Genomic DNA, 13,471 nt, shown 5'->3' on the forward strand with positions numbered 1-13,471 from the left:
TGTGGGACCCACATGTATACACTCTAGTACAATCACATTCTTCCTGTAATAAGTTGACAAAAAACCGCAGGTCTCACTAGCTTTAACATACAATTCTAGTAAACACTTCTAATTTCACATTTTATAATTGATCAACAGAAAGAATCCTGTATGACTTCCTAAACACCTTATCAACCAGTCATTGTACTGTCATAGATGTGGAGATATGCACTCCAAGATTCTGTTGTCCCTCCATGCTTCTCAGACCTGCCACAATTTAGTGCGATTTCCTTTGCCCTGTGGTACCAGCCCTCCTGCCATCTATAACCATTTTATCTTTCAGCTGAGCTACATTTGGATTCACTTAGCACTTTCCCTTGGATCCCAAAAGCTTTGTTATTTTTGTCCCGGAGTGTAGTATAGGACCATACTAGATGAAAATGCCTGCGGACACCCCAAAATGCTTGATACGCATGTGTAAAATATGCATGCACAGTACCCTGGCCTGTAATGCCAGTAAAGTCATTATATTCTGTTCACTCTAATATTCTGTACTCCTGCATCTCCAACCAAAGTTGGAAAATACACTTTTTAACCAATATGTTTCATCTGTCATGTTTTTGCTCATTCATGCAGCCCATCTAAATCTCATTAATGTCTCTTTGCAATGTAAAGACATTTTTTTTTAAAAACTTGGACTGTGAACTGAAAATGGGAAAACAGACTGCATTAAACTAGAGCAACTGTAAGAAAAACAGAAAATGCAGGAGGACCCCCAAATCTCTGTGCTGCAGCTATCTACAGTTTTTCCCAAGTTAAGTAATATTTAGCTCTTCCATTCTTACTGCCTTCGTAGTGTAATCCCTACTAGGATTCTCTTCTAGTTCTTTAAAGAATGATAGCAGACTTGAAATGTGAACTAAGTTTCTCCTGCCAGACCTGCCAAGTTTCTCCAGCACTTTTTCCTCCTTTCAAATATCCAACAACTGAAGTATTTAGCTCTTATTAAAAGAGATGTAATAAGATGTTTACGTTTTGTTATGGCACAGACCAGACCCCCTCAAAATATTTTAAGAAGGTAGCCTAGACCCTAACTTGCTCTTATTTTAAAGTTATATGTGAAGTACACGTTCCAGATGTGATGCAACTGGCCAAATCACTCGACACTAAGCAAAACACAATTTGTTTAAACACTGTCGTTAAAATACAAACAAAAAGAAAGAGGAATTTAGAATAACTTTACTATTGGAAAACTTAACTGAATAATAGATGCAGTACCTGTTACTAATTAACTGTTCCAATATAGTAACATCCCATAAACACAGCCCTTGGCAAAATTTCAGACAGATTCTCAGTCAATTCTCCAATCCAGGGGGAATCAACATCAGGAGAAATTTCACAGAATGTAACAACTAGCAATTATTTTACTGAAGCTCTGGCTCTTCTGGGACCCAAACAGTTTCTGACTGCTACAGGGAAAAAAAAAACTTGAAAGCCTGATCTGAGAACTGGCCACTCCCCTTCCATTTTTATAACTGCTTAAAAACCTAAAGGCCTCCTCTAATTTTTGACTTAAGCTGTCTCCCGTAGCCACTTCAGCACCTGTGCCTTTATAATCTCTCTCCAAAAATACAACCAAGGACAAAATAACCCTTTTAAAGTGACACCATCATCACAAGTTTTAAAAACAAGTTATTGGAAGCCTTTGAGAGTTGTATTTACAACATTTTATTCAAGCAGTGAGGGAACATTTCAGACAGAGCAGCATCAACTAGCATTCTAACCTCAGTAAATGGGAAATTATTGGAAAAAGTAGTGAAGGAGAAAATTAATCTTCATTCGGAGACACAAGATTTGGTCAGGACAATCAGCAGAGTTTTGTCAGAGGGAGGTCATGCCTAACAAATCTGGTGGAATTTTGAGAGGTGACGACCAAATGTTTGGATCAAGGTAGCGGGGTTGATGTATTATTCCAGATTTCAGCAAGGCCTTTAACAAGGTCCCACATGGGAAACTAAAGAAGGTAAAAGTTCATGGGATCTAAGGAAATTGGCAAAATGGATCAGAAATTGGCTTAGTGACAGGAGTAAGAGACTGGTAGTGGGATGCTGTGTGATTGGAGCCTGATGTGCGGTGACGCACCGCAGAGATCAGTCCTGGGTCCTTTATAGTTTGTGATATTTATAAATGATGGATACAAGAATGTGGGACGGACGATAAGTTAGTGATGAGTAATGATATAAAGATTGGCTAGGTGGTTGACAGTGAGGAGGAAGATGTTAAGCTTCAAGAGGATATAAACAGACTGGTCAGATGGGCAGATCAATGACAGATAGAATTTAGCTCCGATAACTGTGAGGTGATGCACTTTGGAAGAAGGAGCAAGACAAGGAAATACTCAATGAATAGCAAAACATGAGGAAGCTCGGAGGAACAGAGATCTTGAGTTGACTGCAGACCCCTGAACGTTGCAGGGCAAGTTAACAGTATACTTAAGGCAGCATACTTGAACCCTTGACTTTGTCAGTTGTGGCATAGATTATAAGAGCAGGGAGTTCATGTTGAAGCTTGGGATGGGGGGTGAGGGAGGGACGCAAAAGGAGAGGAGATTTGTCACGTTATTGCCTGCGATGGAGCATTTTCAGCTAAGGAGAGAAACTGGATAAACTTGGATTACTTTCTTTGAAGATGATAACATAGAGGGAGGACCTGATAGAGGGGTTTGGAAGGGTCATGGACAAGGTGAATATAAGCAGCTGTTACCCTTAGTCAAAAGGTCAACAACAAGGCGGCATCATTTTAAAGTGAAACTAGGATTTGAGGAATAGTCTTTGAGTATCTAGAATGCACTGGTTGGCAAGGTGGTTGAAGCAGAAAACATCACAACCTTTAAGTAGTACTTGGATGAACACATGAAATGTTATAACATTCAAGATCATGAGTCTGGTGTGGGAAGTGGAAGTGTAGGTAGTAGCATATTTTTGGCAGAACAGACTTGATGGGCCAAAGGACCTCTTCAGATTCTCAGACAATGAGACTAGGACAATTTCATCCAGGCATAATACTTAAATTGGGTTCTCAATTGGGACTATTTGTTGTGGACACAGGAGGGCTCAGCAAAGTAACAACCTGATTGGTTCCTGAGCAGGTGGCTTCGGCCTTGGGAGTGGATGATATGGCAGAAATAGCCAGCTTGTGAAGAGAAAGCATCCATTTCTTCTTCTCTGTGGAGAAGTAAAAGGAGCCCCTGGTAGCTTGCTACTTTGCACTTTGGCAGGAAGAGAAGAAGAACTGAACATTATTTAAATAAGGAAACACTGCAGAAAGCTGCAGCACACGTGGATTTGGGGATCCTCACAAAATGCTAGCATCCAAGTTCAGCAGGTAACCTCGTAGGCAAATTAACTGGTTGCCTTCATTTCAAAGGGAATGGAGCACTAAAATAAGAAGGTCTTGCTGTAACTATACAAGACACAATTCCAACCACTGCTGGAATACTGCGAAAGTTTGATCTACAAGGATTTACATATGAGGAGAGCTTGTACTCACTGGAGTTTAGAAGAATAAGGGAGAACTTATTGAAACAAACAAGATTCTTGTCAGGGAAGGGTGCTTTACAGGTCAATGCATAGAACATAGAACTGTACAGCACAGTACAGGCCCTTTGGCCCATGATGTGCCGAACATTTACTTGAAACCTAAGGTCTATCTAACCTCCACCGCTACCTTATACTATCATCCATATGCCTATCCAGTAGCTGCTTAAATGCCCCTAATGAGGCCGACTCCACTACCCTCTCCGGCAATGCATTCCATGCCCCTACCACTCTCTGAGCAAAGAACCTACCTCCGACGTCTCCCCGATATCTACCTCCTTTCACTTTAAAACTATGTCTCCTCGTAAAAGCTACCTCTACCCTAGGATAAAGTCTCTGGCTGTCCACTCTATCTATATCTCTGATCATTTTGTACACCTCTATCGAGTCACCTCTCATCCTTTGTCGTTCTAAAGAGAAAAGCCCTAGCTCTCTCAACCTTTCCTCATAAGACCTTCCCTCCATTCCAGGCAACATGCTGGTAAATCTCCTCTGCACCTTTTCCACTGCTTCTACATCTTTCCTGTTAAGAGGTGACCAGAACTGGACACAATATTCCAGATGTGGCCGAACCAGGCTTTTGTATAGCTGGAGCATAACTTCACGGCTCTTGAACTCAATCCCTCAATGCAGGGAGGTCGATTCCCCTAGTGCAACAGTCTTAATCCAGAAGAAACATAGAAGATAGGAGCAGGAGGAGGCCATGTGGCGCTTCGAGCTTGCTCCGCCACTCTTCGCGATCATGGCTGATCGTCCAACTCAATAGCCTAATCCTGCCTTTTCCTCATAATCTTTGATCCCATTCGCCTCAAGTGCTATATCTAGTCGCCTCTTGAATACATTCAATATTTCGGCATCAACTACTTCCTGTGGTAATAAATTCCACAGGCTCACCACTCTTTGGGTGAAGAAATGTCTCGTCATCTCCATCCTAAATCGTTTACCCCAAATCCTCATCCTGTGACCCATGGTTCTGGACACACCCACCATTGGGAACATCCTCCCTACATCTACCTGTCCAGTCCTGTTAGAATTTTATAAGTCTCTATGAGATCCCCCTTCATTCATCTGAACTCCAGCAAAAACAATCCCAACCTCGTCAATCACTCCTCAAACGTCAGACCCACCATCCCCGGAATCAGCCTGGTAAACCTTCGCTGCATTCACTCGAGAGCAAGGGCATCTTTCCTCAGAAAAGGAGACCAGAACTGCACACAATATTCCAGAAATTTTTTCTCAGAGGGTTGGCAATCTGAGGAATTCTCTACCTGTCGAGATTGGGTTGTTAAGTTTATTAAGTATATGATTTTTAAACAGTAAGGGAATCATATGAAATAAGGCAGGAAAATAAAGTTGACAGTTATCAGATCAGCTCATTGAATGGCACAGCATGCTCAATACATCAAAATGTCCCATTCCTGCTCTTGCATCTTATGGTCTACTCTCCCTTACCTTTTTTTTTGCTGTCTCAGCAAATTCTCAATTGAAAAGAAAAGGTCTCTAACTTCAAGACCTAGCAGATTCCCCACTCTAACATTGCTATCAAACCACAAATCAACTCTGGTTTAATGAGCAATGCAGGAAAACATGACCAGTAGCAATACCAGGCATACACAAAAATGAAGTGTCAATCTGGTGAAGATCGTCATGCAACAGCTCTCCCAATTTTGGCACTAGTTCCCAGATGTTATTAAGGAGGACTTTGCAGGGTGGGCAGGGTTGATCTTGCTGTTGGCATTTTTGGTCAATGCTAGGTGGTCTGTCTGGTTTCAATTTCTGGTGACATTTTAGCAATTTGATATAGAGGAGTAGTTTGCTAGGCCACTTCAGAAGCAGTTAAGAGTCAGCCACATTGTTGTTGGTCTGGAGTCACAGACCTATTCAGCTAAGGATGGCAGATTTCCTTCCCTAAAGGACATTCATGAATCAGATGAGTTTCTATGATAATCACTGTTGATCATCATTAGACTTCATAGTTTTGAAGAAGAGCCACTGTTTGTATTGTTAGTAAACTTAGTAAACTTGGCTATGATATACTTCGTCCCTTCATCCAAGTCATCCATATAGATTGGCTTACTCATGTTTCAATTTCTTATAATCGAGGATAATGATCTTTCATTGGCACCCTTCATGTACTAGTTACATTATTTAATAAAGGAGACAAACAAAGCATTGAAAAGACCAGAAACATGGTGAAGATTTTACTGGAATTCATTGATGTGCAGCTTTAAACACTAATAAACATACAAGAGAGGTCAGAGTTGAAGGAATAAAAATTCTCACCGCCTTTGCTCCATTTGATGACTGGTTTCTCACGGCCAGTTGCAGAACACTGGATCGTCATATCCTTATTCAATTCCATACACTGCTGTGACTGTGGAGGTGGTGTGAACTTGAGCTTCTCTGCAAAATAAAATGTAATGTAATGAGAGTTGCAAGATCTGGGTAGTTCAATGTGTAACACTTCAGATGATACCAGACAGAAATAGCTTAGGATTAGACATGGATACATTTCGCCAAGATGGTATGGGAAAAGTAAAAATGGCACTGCAATTAACTCCGTAAGTTAGTATTGCACACTCACTCCAGAGGCTTGGTGGGACAAGTCTATGTTATGCAGAATTAAATCATGTGGACTAGATTTGAGATATCTACTAACTGCTTTCAGCATCCTTGAGATTTACCGTGGGACTGAGAGAACATATGAACTGTAGTGAAGAAAATTTGAAAAAGTTAACACTGCAGGTGTCAGAAGTGGCTGAAGAGAGGTACAGTCACACTTAATGAGCAGTTCTAAAAGTGGGACAGTAGGTCATTGAGGTCCAGGTAGATATATTGAAAGAAGAGTTAGCAAACATGGAATCTTGGGTTCATAAAGAGAAGTGTGGAGTACAAAAGCAGGGAAATTATGCTGAAGTTTAATAAAGCAATGACATGGCCACAGCTAGAGTATTGCATCCAGCAGTGCCATATCTCACTTGAGGAAAAATGAGAGGCCTCTCTTGAAAATGCAAATAGACACCAACATTTACAACACAGAAGGAAGTCATCTAAACCATCATGCCTGTGCTGGTGAATCAAGATCTGGCTCCACAAGGCCATTTTCCACTTTTTTGCTGCGGCAATGCATGCAATTATTTAAATACCTCTTAAATGTTACTCGAGTTTCTGGCTCTGACAGTAAGCTCCGGACTTTAGAACATAGAACACAGAACATTACAGCGCAGTACAGGCCCTTCGGCCCTTGATGTTGCGCCAACCTGTGAAACCAATCTGAAGCCCATCTAACCTAAACTATTCCATTATCATCCATATGTTTATCCAATGACCATTTAAATGCCCTTAAAGTGGGCGAGTCTACTATTTTTGCAGGCAGGGCATTCCACGCCCTTGCTACTCTCTGAGTAAAGAACCTACCTCTGACATCTGTCCTATATTCACCATCCTCTGAATGTAAAAAAGATTTCTCAACTGTTCTCTTAATCTATCTGCCTCTCGACTCATGGACAAAGTTCCTTCTTACCACATAGTTCGGCAGCATCCTGCTAAATCTCATCTGCAACCCTTTTAATGCAATCACATCCTTCCTATAACATGGTTATAGAGGGAGTTCATTGAAGATTTACCAGCTTAATTCCTCAGATGGCAGGACAGACATACAAGGAGAGGTGAATCGGTTAGGGTTATATTTGCTAGAGTTAAGTAGAATGGTGGTGGTTCTCATGGACACCTATAAAATTCCAACAGGACTAGACAGGGTAGATGCAGGAAGGATGCTTCCAATGGCAGGAGAGCCCAGTACTAGGGAACAGTCTGAGGCTACAGGATAAACTACTTAGGACTGAGATGAGACTTCACCCAAAAAGTAGTGAGGCTTTGGAATTCAATACTACAGAAAGTGGTCAAGGCCAAAATATTGTATGATTTCAAGGACTTGGATATGACACTTGGGACTAAAAGGATCAAAGGAAATGAGGGAAAAGTGAGAGCAGGCTATTCAGTTGGTTAGTCAGCCATGATCCTAATGAATGGTGAAGCAAGCTTGAAGGGCCAAAATGGCCTACTCCTGCTCCTATTCTCCATGTTTTTAAATCCAATCAAACCTCTCCATAATGTTGATCCCGTTACAGTTCAGATGTAAATCGTCCAACTTGTTCAGTTCCCATCTCCCAGAAACAGCCTAATGCCTCAGGAAACGAAAACTCTTCTTCGCGTATCATCTCTCCAGTCACAAATTCATCAGCTCTCTCCTTTTATTCCTATGCTCACTGCTGCATGGAACTGGGAATAATCTAGAGAAAAAAACATTGAAGTCTTGCCTTTCAATTTCCTACATAACTCCCTAAAGTTAGCTTGTAGGATCTAATGTGCACTTCTCTCCATTAATCCCAATATGGACTACAAACACGAGCTGGTCTTCCTCCCTCTTCAGAATGTCCTGCAGCCAATCCTTGACTCTGCCACCTCGGAAGTATCATGCTGTCTACTCCACTCTCAAATGGATTCCACTACTGCCATTTAACACTTCCTCCTCAAGGACGCCCACCTCAGAGCAGCTGGGTTACCAACGTTGGTCCACACTGGCCTCTATGAAGAAGCTGTCATTCTCAATATTTTCTAAGGTCAATAAAAGGTTTGCAAGCAAAATATACTTGGAGGATTCCCTCAATACCTGCCTGGTCCCCTTCTGTCTGACAATCACCTATTCCCTCTTTTCCTGCACTTCCTTAAACTGAGGGATAATCACATCCTGAAACTTATTAACTACAAGCCTCTTAGCCTCATGAATACCCCATAGTGCCCCCGCAACTGCCACATAAGATGGTCTAGCCAGAGGCTCCTCCTGCACACATGGTCATCCAGAATGCCAGGAGTGCCTAGATTTTCCCACATAGTGCAGAATGTGTAAATCGTTGGCCTGATAGTTCCGCTGCTCCAATTAATTGATGGTATGAAGACCAGTGACACAGACTTTAAGGTTTTGGGTAAGGGATGCAGGGAGAATGTGAACAAGAAACTTTTAAAATTTCAAGTGATAAGATCTGGAACTCAAAAACAAACATGATTAATGATTTCAAAATGAAAATCTTGGGACACTTAAGGGAAATAAACTTGCAGGGCTACAGTGATAGAGTGGGGCGACTCTATCTTGCTCCACAGATGCTGCCATACCCACAAAGTCTCTCCAGCACTTTGCTTTTAATTGTGCAGAAGTACTTGGCTAAAGCATTTCCCCTTCTTTCTTCATTATTCTATGATTTGCAAGAACACAGACCCTCAGGGAAACTGGACGGGGAGATTATCATGAACAGCTGTTCACAGATTCTTTGGATCGAAATTGTCACTGTCACACCTTGAAAAACCTACATATTGGAGAGAACACCTCACTGGGGTAGCACCTGGAAATCAAGACCTGCTATTCCTGGAGTCATGACAAAAAAATTCAAGATTTTAATCAAAGTACGCAAAACTCACCCAATTTTCTTGTCTGTTTGGACCCAGGTGAACTGAAAGCATTATACAGGTTTCTGTACTTAACATGAATTGCTACATATTACAAATGAATAGATTCCATCTACAAACTGAAAATATAACTAATAGTTAAAACTCAAAGCTATAGACAGACTGATAGGGAAACACAGAAACCAAAAACTGAAGTAGGCTATTTGGCCCTTTGAGCTTACTCTGCCATTCCTTGGCTGATTATCCAACTCAAAAGCCTGTTAATACTTTTCCCTCGTTTCTTTTGATCTTTAGCCAAGTGCTCTATCCATCTCCTTGAAATCATACAATGGTTTGGCTACAACTGGTTTCTGTGGTAGTGAATTCCACAGGGTCACCACTTTCTGGGTGAAGAAATTTCTCCTCATCACAGTGTTACACGGTTCACCCCATACCCTTCGACTGTGATCCTGGATTCTGGACACCACCCCCCATCCCCAAAAACAACCCCACCATCAATCTGGAACACCATTGCTGCATTTATCCTATTAGCCTTGTTAGAATTTTATAGGTTTCCATGAGAACTCCCCTCGCCCCCAATTCTTCTAAACTCCAATAAATATAGTCTTAATTGATCCAGTCACTCTTCATGTGCCAGTTCTGCCATTCCAGGAATCAGTCTGGTCAATGCTCGCTAGCACTCCTTCCATAGCCAGAACATCTTTCCTCAGAAGGAGCCTAAAACTGAACATGACACTGGGAATAATCTGAAGAAATATCTTTGAAGACTTGCTTTTCAATTTTCTACGTAACTCCCTAAAGTCAGCTTGCAGGATCTGCACACAATACTCAAGGTGTGGTCTCTCCAAGGTAATGAACAATTACAGCAAAGCACCCCTGTTCCTTTACTCGAATCCTCTCACTGCGAAGGCCAACACACCAGTTGCCTGCTGGATTTACGTGCCTACAGTAAGTCAGAACACAGAACATAGAACAGTACAGGCCCTTTGGCCCACGACGTTGTGCCGAACTTTTACCCTAAACCTAAGACCTATCTAACCTCCACCCCTACCTTATACAATCATCCATATGCCTATCTAATTGCCGCTTAAACGCCCCTAATGAGGCCGACTCCACTACCCTCTCTGGCAATGCATTCCACGCCCCTACCACTCTCCGAGTAAAGAACCTACCACTGACGTCTCCCCATATCTACCTCCACTCACTTTAAAACTATGCCCCCTCATAATAACTACCTCCACCCTAGGAAAAAGTCTCTGGCTGTCCACTCTATCTATACCTCTGATCATTTTGTACACCTGTATCAAGTCAAAAGTACTGGTGTACAAAATGCTGAGGTCTCATTGTACCTCCTCTTTTTCCAATAATAATCTGCCCTCATGTTTTTGCAACCAAAGCGCATAACTTCACATCTATTCACATTATACTTTACCGGCCATGCATTTGTCCACTTGCTCAACTTGTGCAAATCACACTGACAAAAAGACACTGCTGTTAGGAGTAGAAGGCAATTGAATGGCCTCTGTCCACAGGGTTCCCCAAGATGGTACATTTGTTTGTCAGGACTTGTTTTTTTTTAAACCTGTCTTCTCCAGGTATTTTTCGTTTCCTTGCAGGAGGCACAGAGCAATTGGTTTACAAATAAGGTCTCTGACATATTAGTTAAAAACAACAGTTTACAGCAAGTTGTGGGAGAAGAAAACCGTTTCCTTCAGGAAGCAGATATTTTCTACTGCAGAGACACATTACCTCCCCTTCTAGAGGTACAAGGCTTCTGGCAACATCATTTACTCCCACAAACTGTTCAGCAACCCGAAAGGCAACCACACTGTTGAAAGCAGCAGATGGCCTGTCACTCAAAGTTAGAATTCCACAAACCAAAACAGCCAAGTTCTGCCGATCATGTCACTTTATATAAGTGCACAGGACAGCCAATCTGCAACCAACCTCTCCTACAATTCTTGAACAAAATAGCAATGTAAACACCACTTGCAACAAGTTTCAGTAACTTGCCTTTAAGAAATGCAGCGATACCTTTCACAATTATTGGTATTAACAGTCATCATCATCATTACAGAATCATCACAGAATCCCTACAGTGTGAAAACAGGCCCTTCGGCCCAACAAGTCAACACCAACCCTCAGAGCATCCCACCCAGACCCATCCTCCTATAAACCCACCTAATCTACACATCCCTGAACACTACTGGCAATTTAGCATGGCCAATCCACCGAGCCTGCACATCTTTGGACTGTGGGAGGAAACCAGAGCACCCGGAGAAAACCCACACAGACATGGGGACAATGTGCAAACTCCACACAGATTGTCACCTGAGGGTGGAATCGAACCCGGGTCCCTGGCACTGTGAGGCAGCAGTGCTAACCACTGAGCCACCATGCCACCTTTTCCTATTGCAGTCAACAAATAAAAAGTACAGAAAAAAAGATACACACAATCTTTAGACCAGTTAATCTTTTTGATGACATTGATATGGGATAAATACAAGCCAGGACCCCAAGTGTAGTCGCCTGTTCTTCACATGGAATGGACTAGACTGGGATGCATTACACTCTATGCATTGCGTTGAGATCTGAAAATGGCAGAAAACCCAATCAAGTACTACTCTGGCAGTGAAAAAGAGTTCATAGAATCTCAGTATGTTCTCTGCTGATGGTTGGAAATTATGTCTAGCTTCACGTAATGAGAGAATCAAGGAAGGTGCCCAGTTGTCCTCAAGTTTGCTCCAAGAACCGCTGGTAAAGTATGTGTCAAAAGTCTATGTCAGCAAAGTATCAGGTGTATTGCTGAGGACCTCCAAGCTTGAACAGCTTGCTAAAACCTGTCATTGAGGTTCATTGCAAATACTCAAGTGAATAACGATTAAATATTGCTTGTGACAGTGAAAATACATCTTTGCAGAACATGAGAAAACAAAATAGTACAACCAGCGCCATGTAGCCTAGCAGGTGCTGGGAATTACCTTGTACAGCATATTTTGTACTACTGAATTCAGGATCCAAATGAAACGGTTAAATGTAGATTAAGTAAGAAATTGTTAGAAATGAAAATTAAAGTTGCCCCAGGTGACTGCCTGCAGTGAATGGATACTTGCACTTACCCAAAACCTGGACACGTGCATCCTCCTCAATGTACCCTGCTGAGGTTCTGCTCTGACATTTGTATACAGTTCCATCATACACTTCTACATTATTAATACGCAGAGTTCCATTGTCAAATTCCTCAAATCGACTATCCTGCAAGTTAATCAAGACAATAAAAAGATATAGAAATTTATGAAAGTCTGCTAACTGAGGTCAGGTTAAACAAAAAAAAGTCTGCATCTTTGTCAAATAAAAAACATTTCCGCCCTGCCAACAAATAACTTCAGACAAGAATTATAATTTAAGAATTGGGTTTTAGGTAGCTTAGGTGAAAGATAGTTACTGCTGGCACATTAACACGTGATATGGAAGTGATTTGTTTGTATGCAGAACAATGTTACAGCTGCAACTGTTTTACTGTTGAAAAGACAAACATATGGGTGAAGATTTTCATCTTGTACACATCAGGACTAATGCAAAATGTCAAATTATAAATATCACAACAGTTGATACTGTAGGAGGAAAAGAGAGTTCTGATTGGTCAGCAGATTGGCCAACAGCCATGGCTTTACCACAGAGAACAGAACAGGGAACTACAGATTCTCAAACTCCCAGGTAATTCAAACATGGCACAAAACTTGAATATATTCCTTTGGCTTGCAAAGGTTCCTGCATACAAAATGCACAGTGCTTCGAACAAGCATAAATAGGCCACATTACAAGCTAGACCAATTATCTTGTATTTCATTAGTATATCCAAAATTGTTAAGCAATTTCTGCTCAATTGTGGAATCACATCTACCAGAAAACTTTTAGTTTTGGTTTTTGTAAGCACAGGCTAGCCAAAAACAGTCTATACACTGCCTCTCTCATGTAGGAAGCTGGCTGGGATTGTTGGAGGTCAGTCATCTCAGAACACCTCTACAGGAGTTCCTGAGGGTCTTGTCCTGGGCCCAACTATTTTCAGCTGTTTCATCAATGATCCTCCCCCCCATCATAAGGTCAGAATTAGGGATGCTTGCTGATGATTGCGCAATGTTCAGTACAATTCACGACTCCCCAGATACTGAAGCAGTTCATGTCTAAATGCATGACTGTATCGGCGCTGCCTCGTGCTCCCACGAGGAGCTCGAACAGTTCATACACTTCACTAACACCTTCCACCCCAACCTTAAGTTTACCTGGACCATCTCTAACACCTCTCTCCCCTTCCTGGACCTCTCTGTCTCCATATCGGGCAACCACCTAGAAACCGATATTCATTTCAAGCCCACCGACTCCCACAGCTACCTAGAATACTCCTCCTCCCACCCACCTTCCTGCAAAAATGC

At 41.8% G+C, this 13,471-nt stretch overlaps 1 protein-coding gene across 2 annotated transcripts in view; it reads right to left on the minus strand.

Moving 5' to 3' along the window:
• LOC109914051 (inactive tyrosine-protein kinase 7-like) overlaps window positions 1–13,471 on the minus strand; it is a 208,010-nt gene that overhangs the window by 43,565 nt on the left and 150,974 nt on the right. For both annotated transcript variants that reach the window (XR_007262104.1, XM_048596950.1), the window contains exons 9-10: window positions 12,158–12,293; window positions 5,859–5,978 (exon numbers count right to left, since the gene is read on the minus strand). Coding sequence is in view for 1 of the 2 variants with exons in the window: in XM_048596950.1 (XP_048452907.1) it covers window positions 5,859–5,978; window positions 12,158–12,293 (256 nt within the window). In the remaining variant the exon portion in view is untranslated. The remainder of the gene's footprint in view (window positions 1–5,858; window positions 5,979–12,157; window positions 12,294–13,471) is intronic.

This window comes from Rhincodon typus, chromosome 5, assembly GCF_021869965.1.
Source record: "Rhincodon typus isolate 14 chromosome 5, sRhiTyp1.1, whole genome shotgun sequence".
NCBI classification, from domain to species: Eukaryota; Metazoa; Chordata; class Chondrichthyes; order Orectolobiformes; family Rhincodontidae; genus Rhincodon; species Rhincodon typus.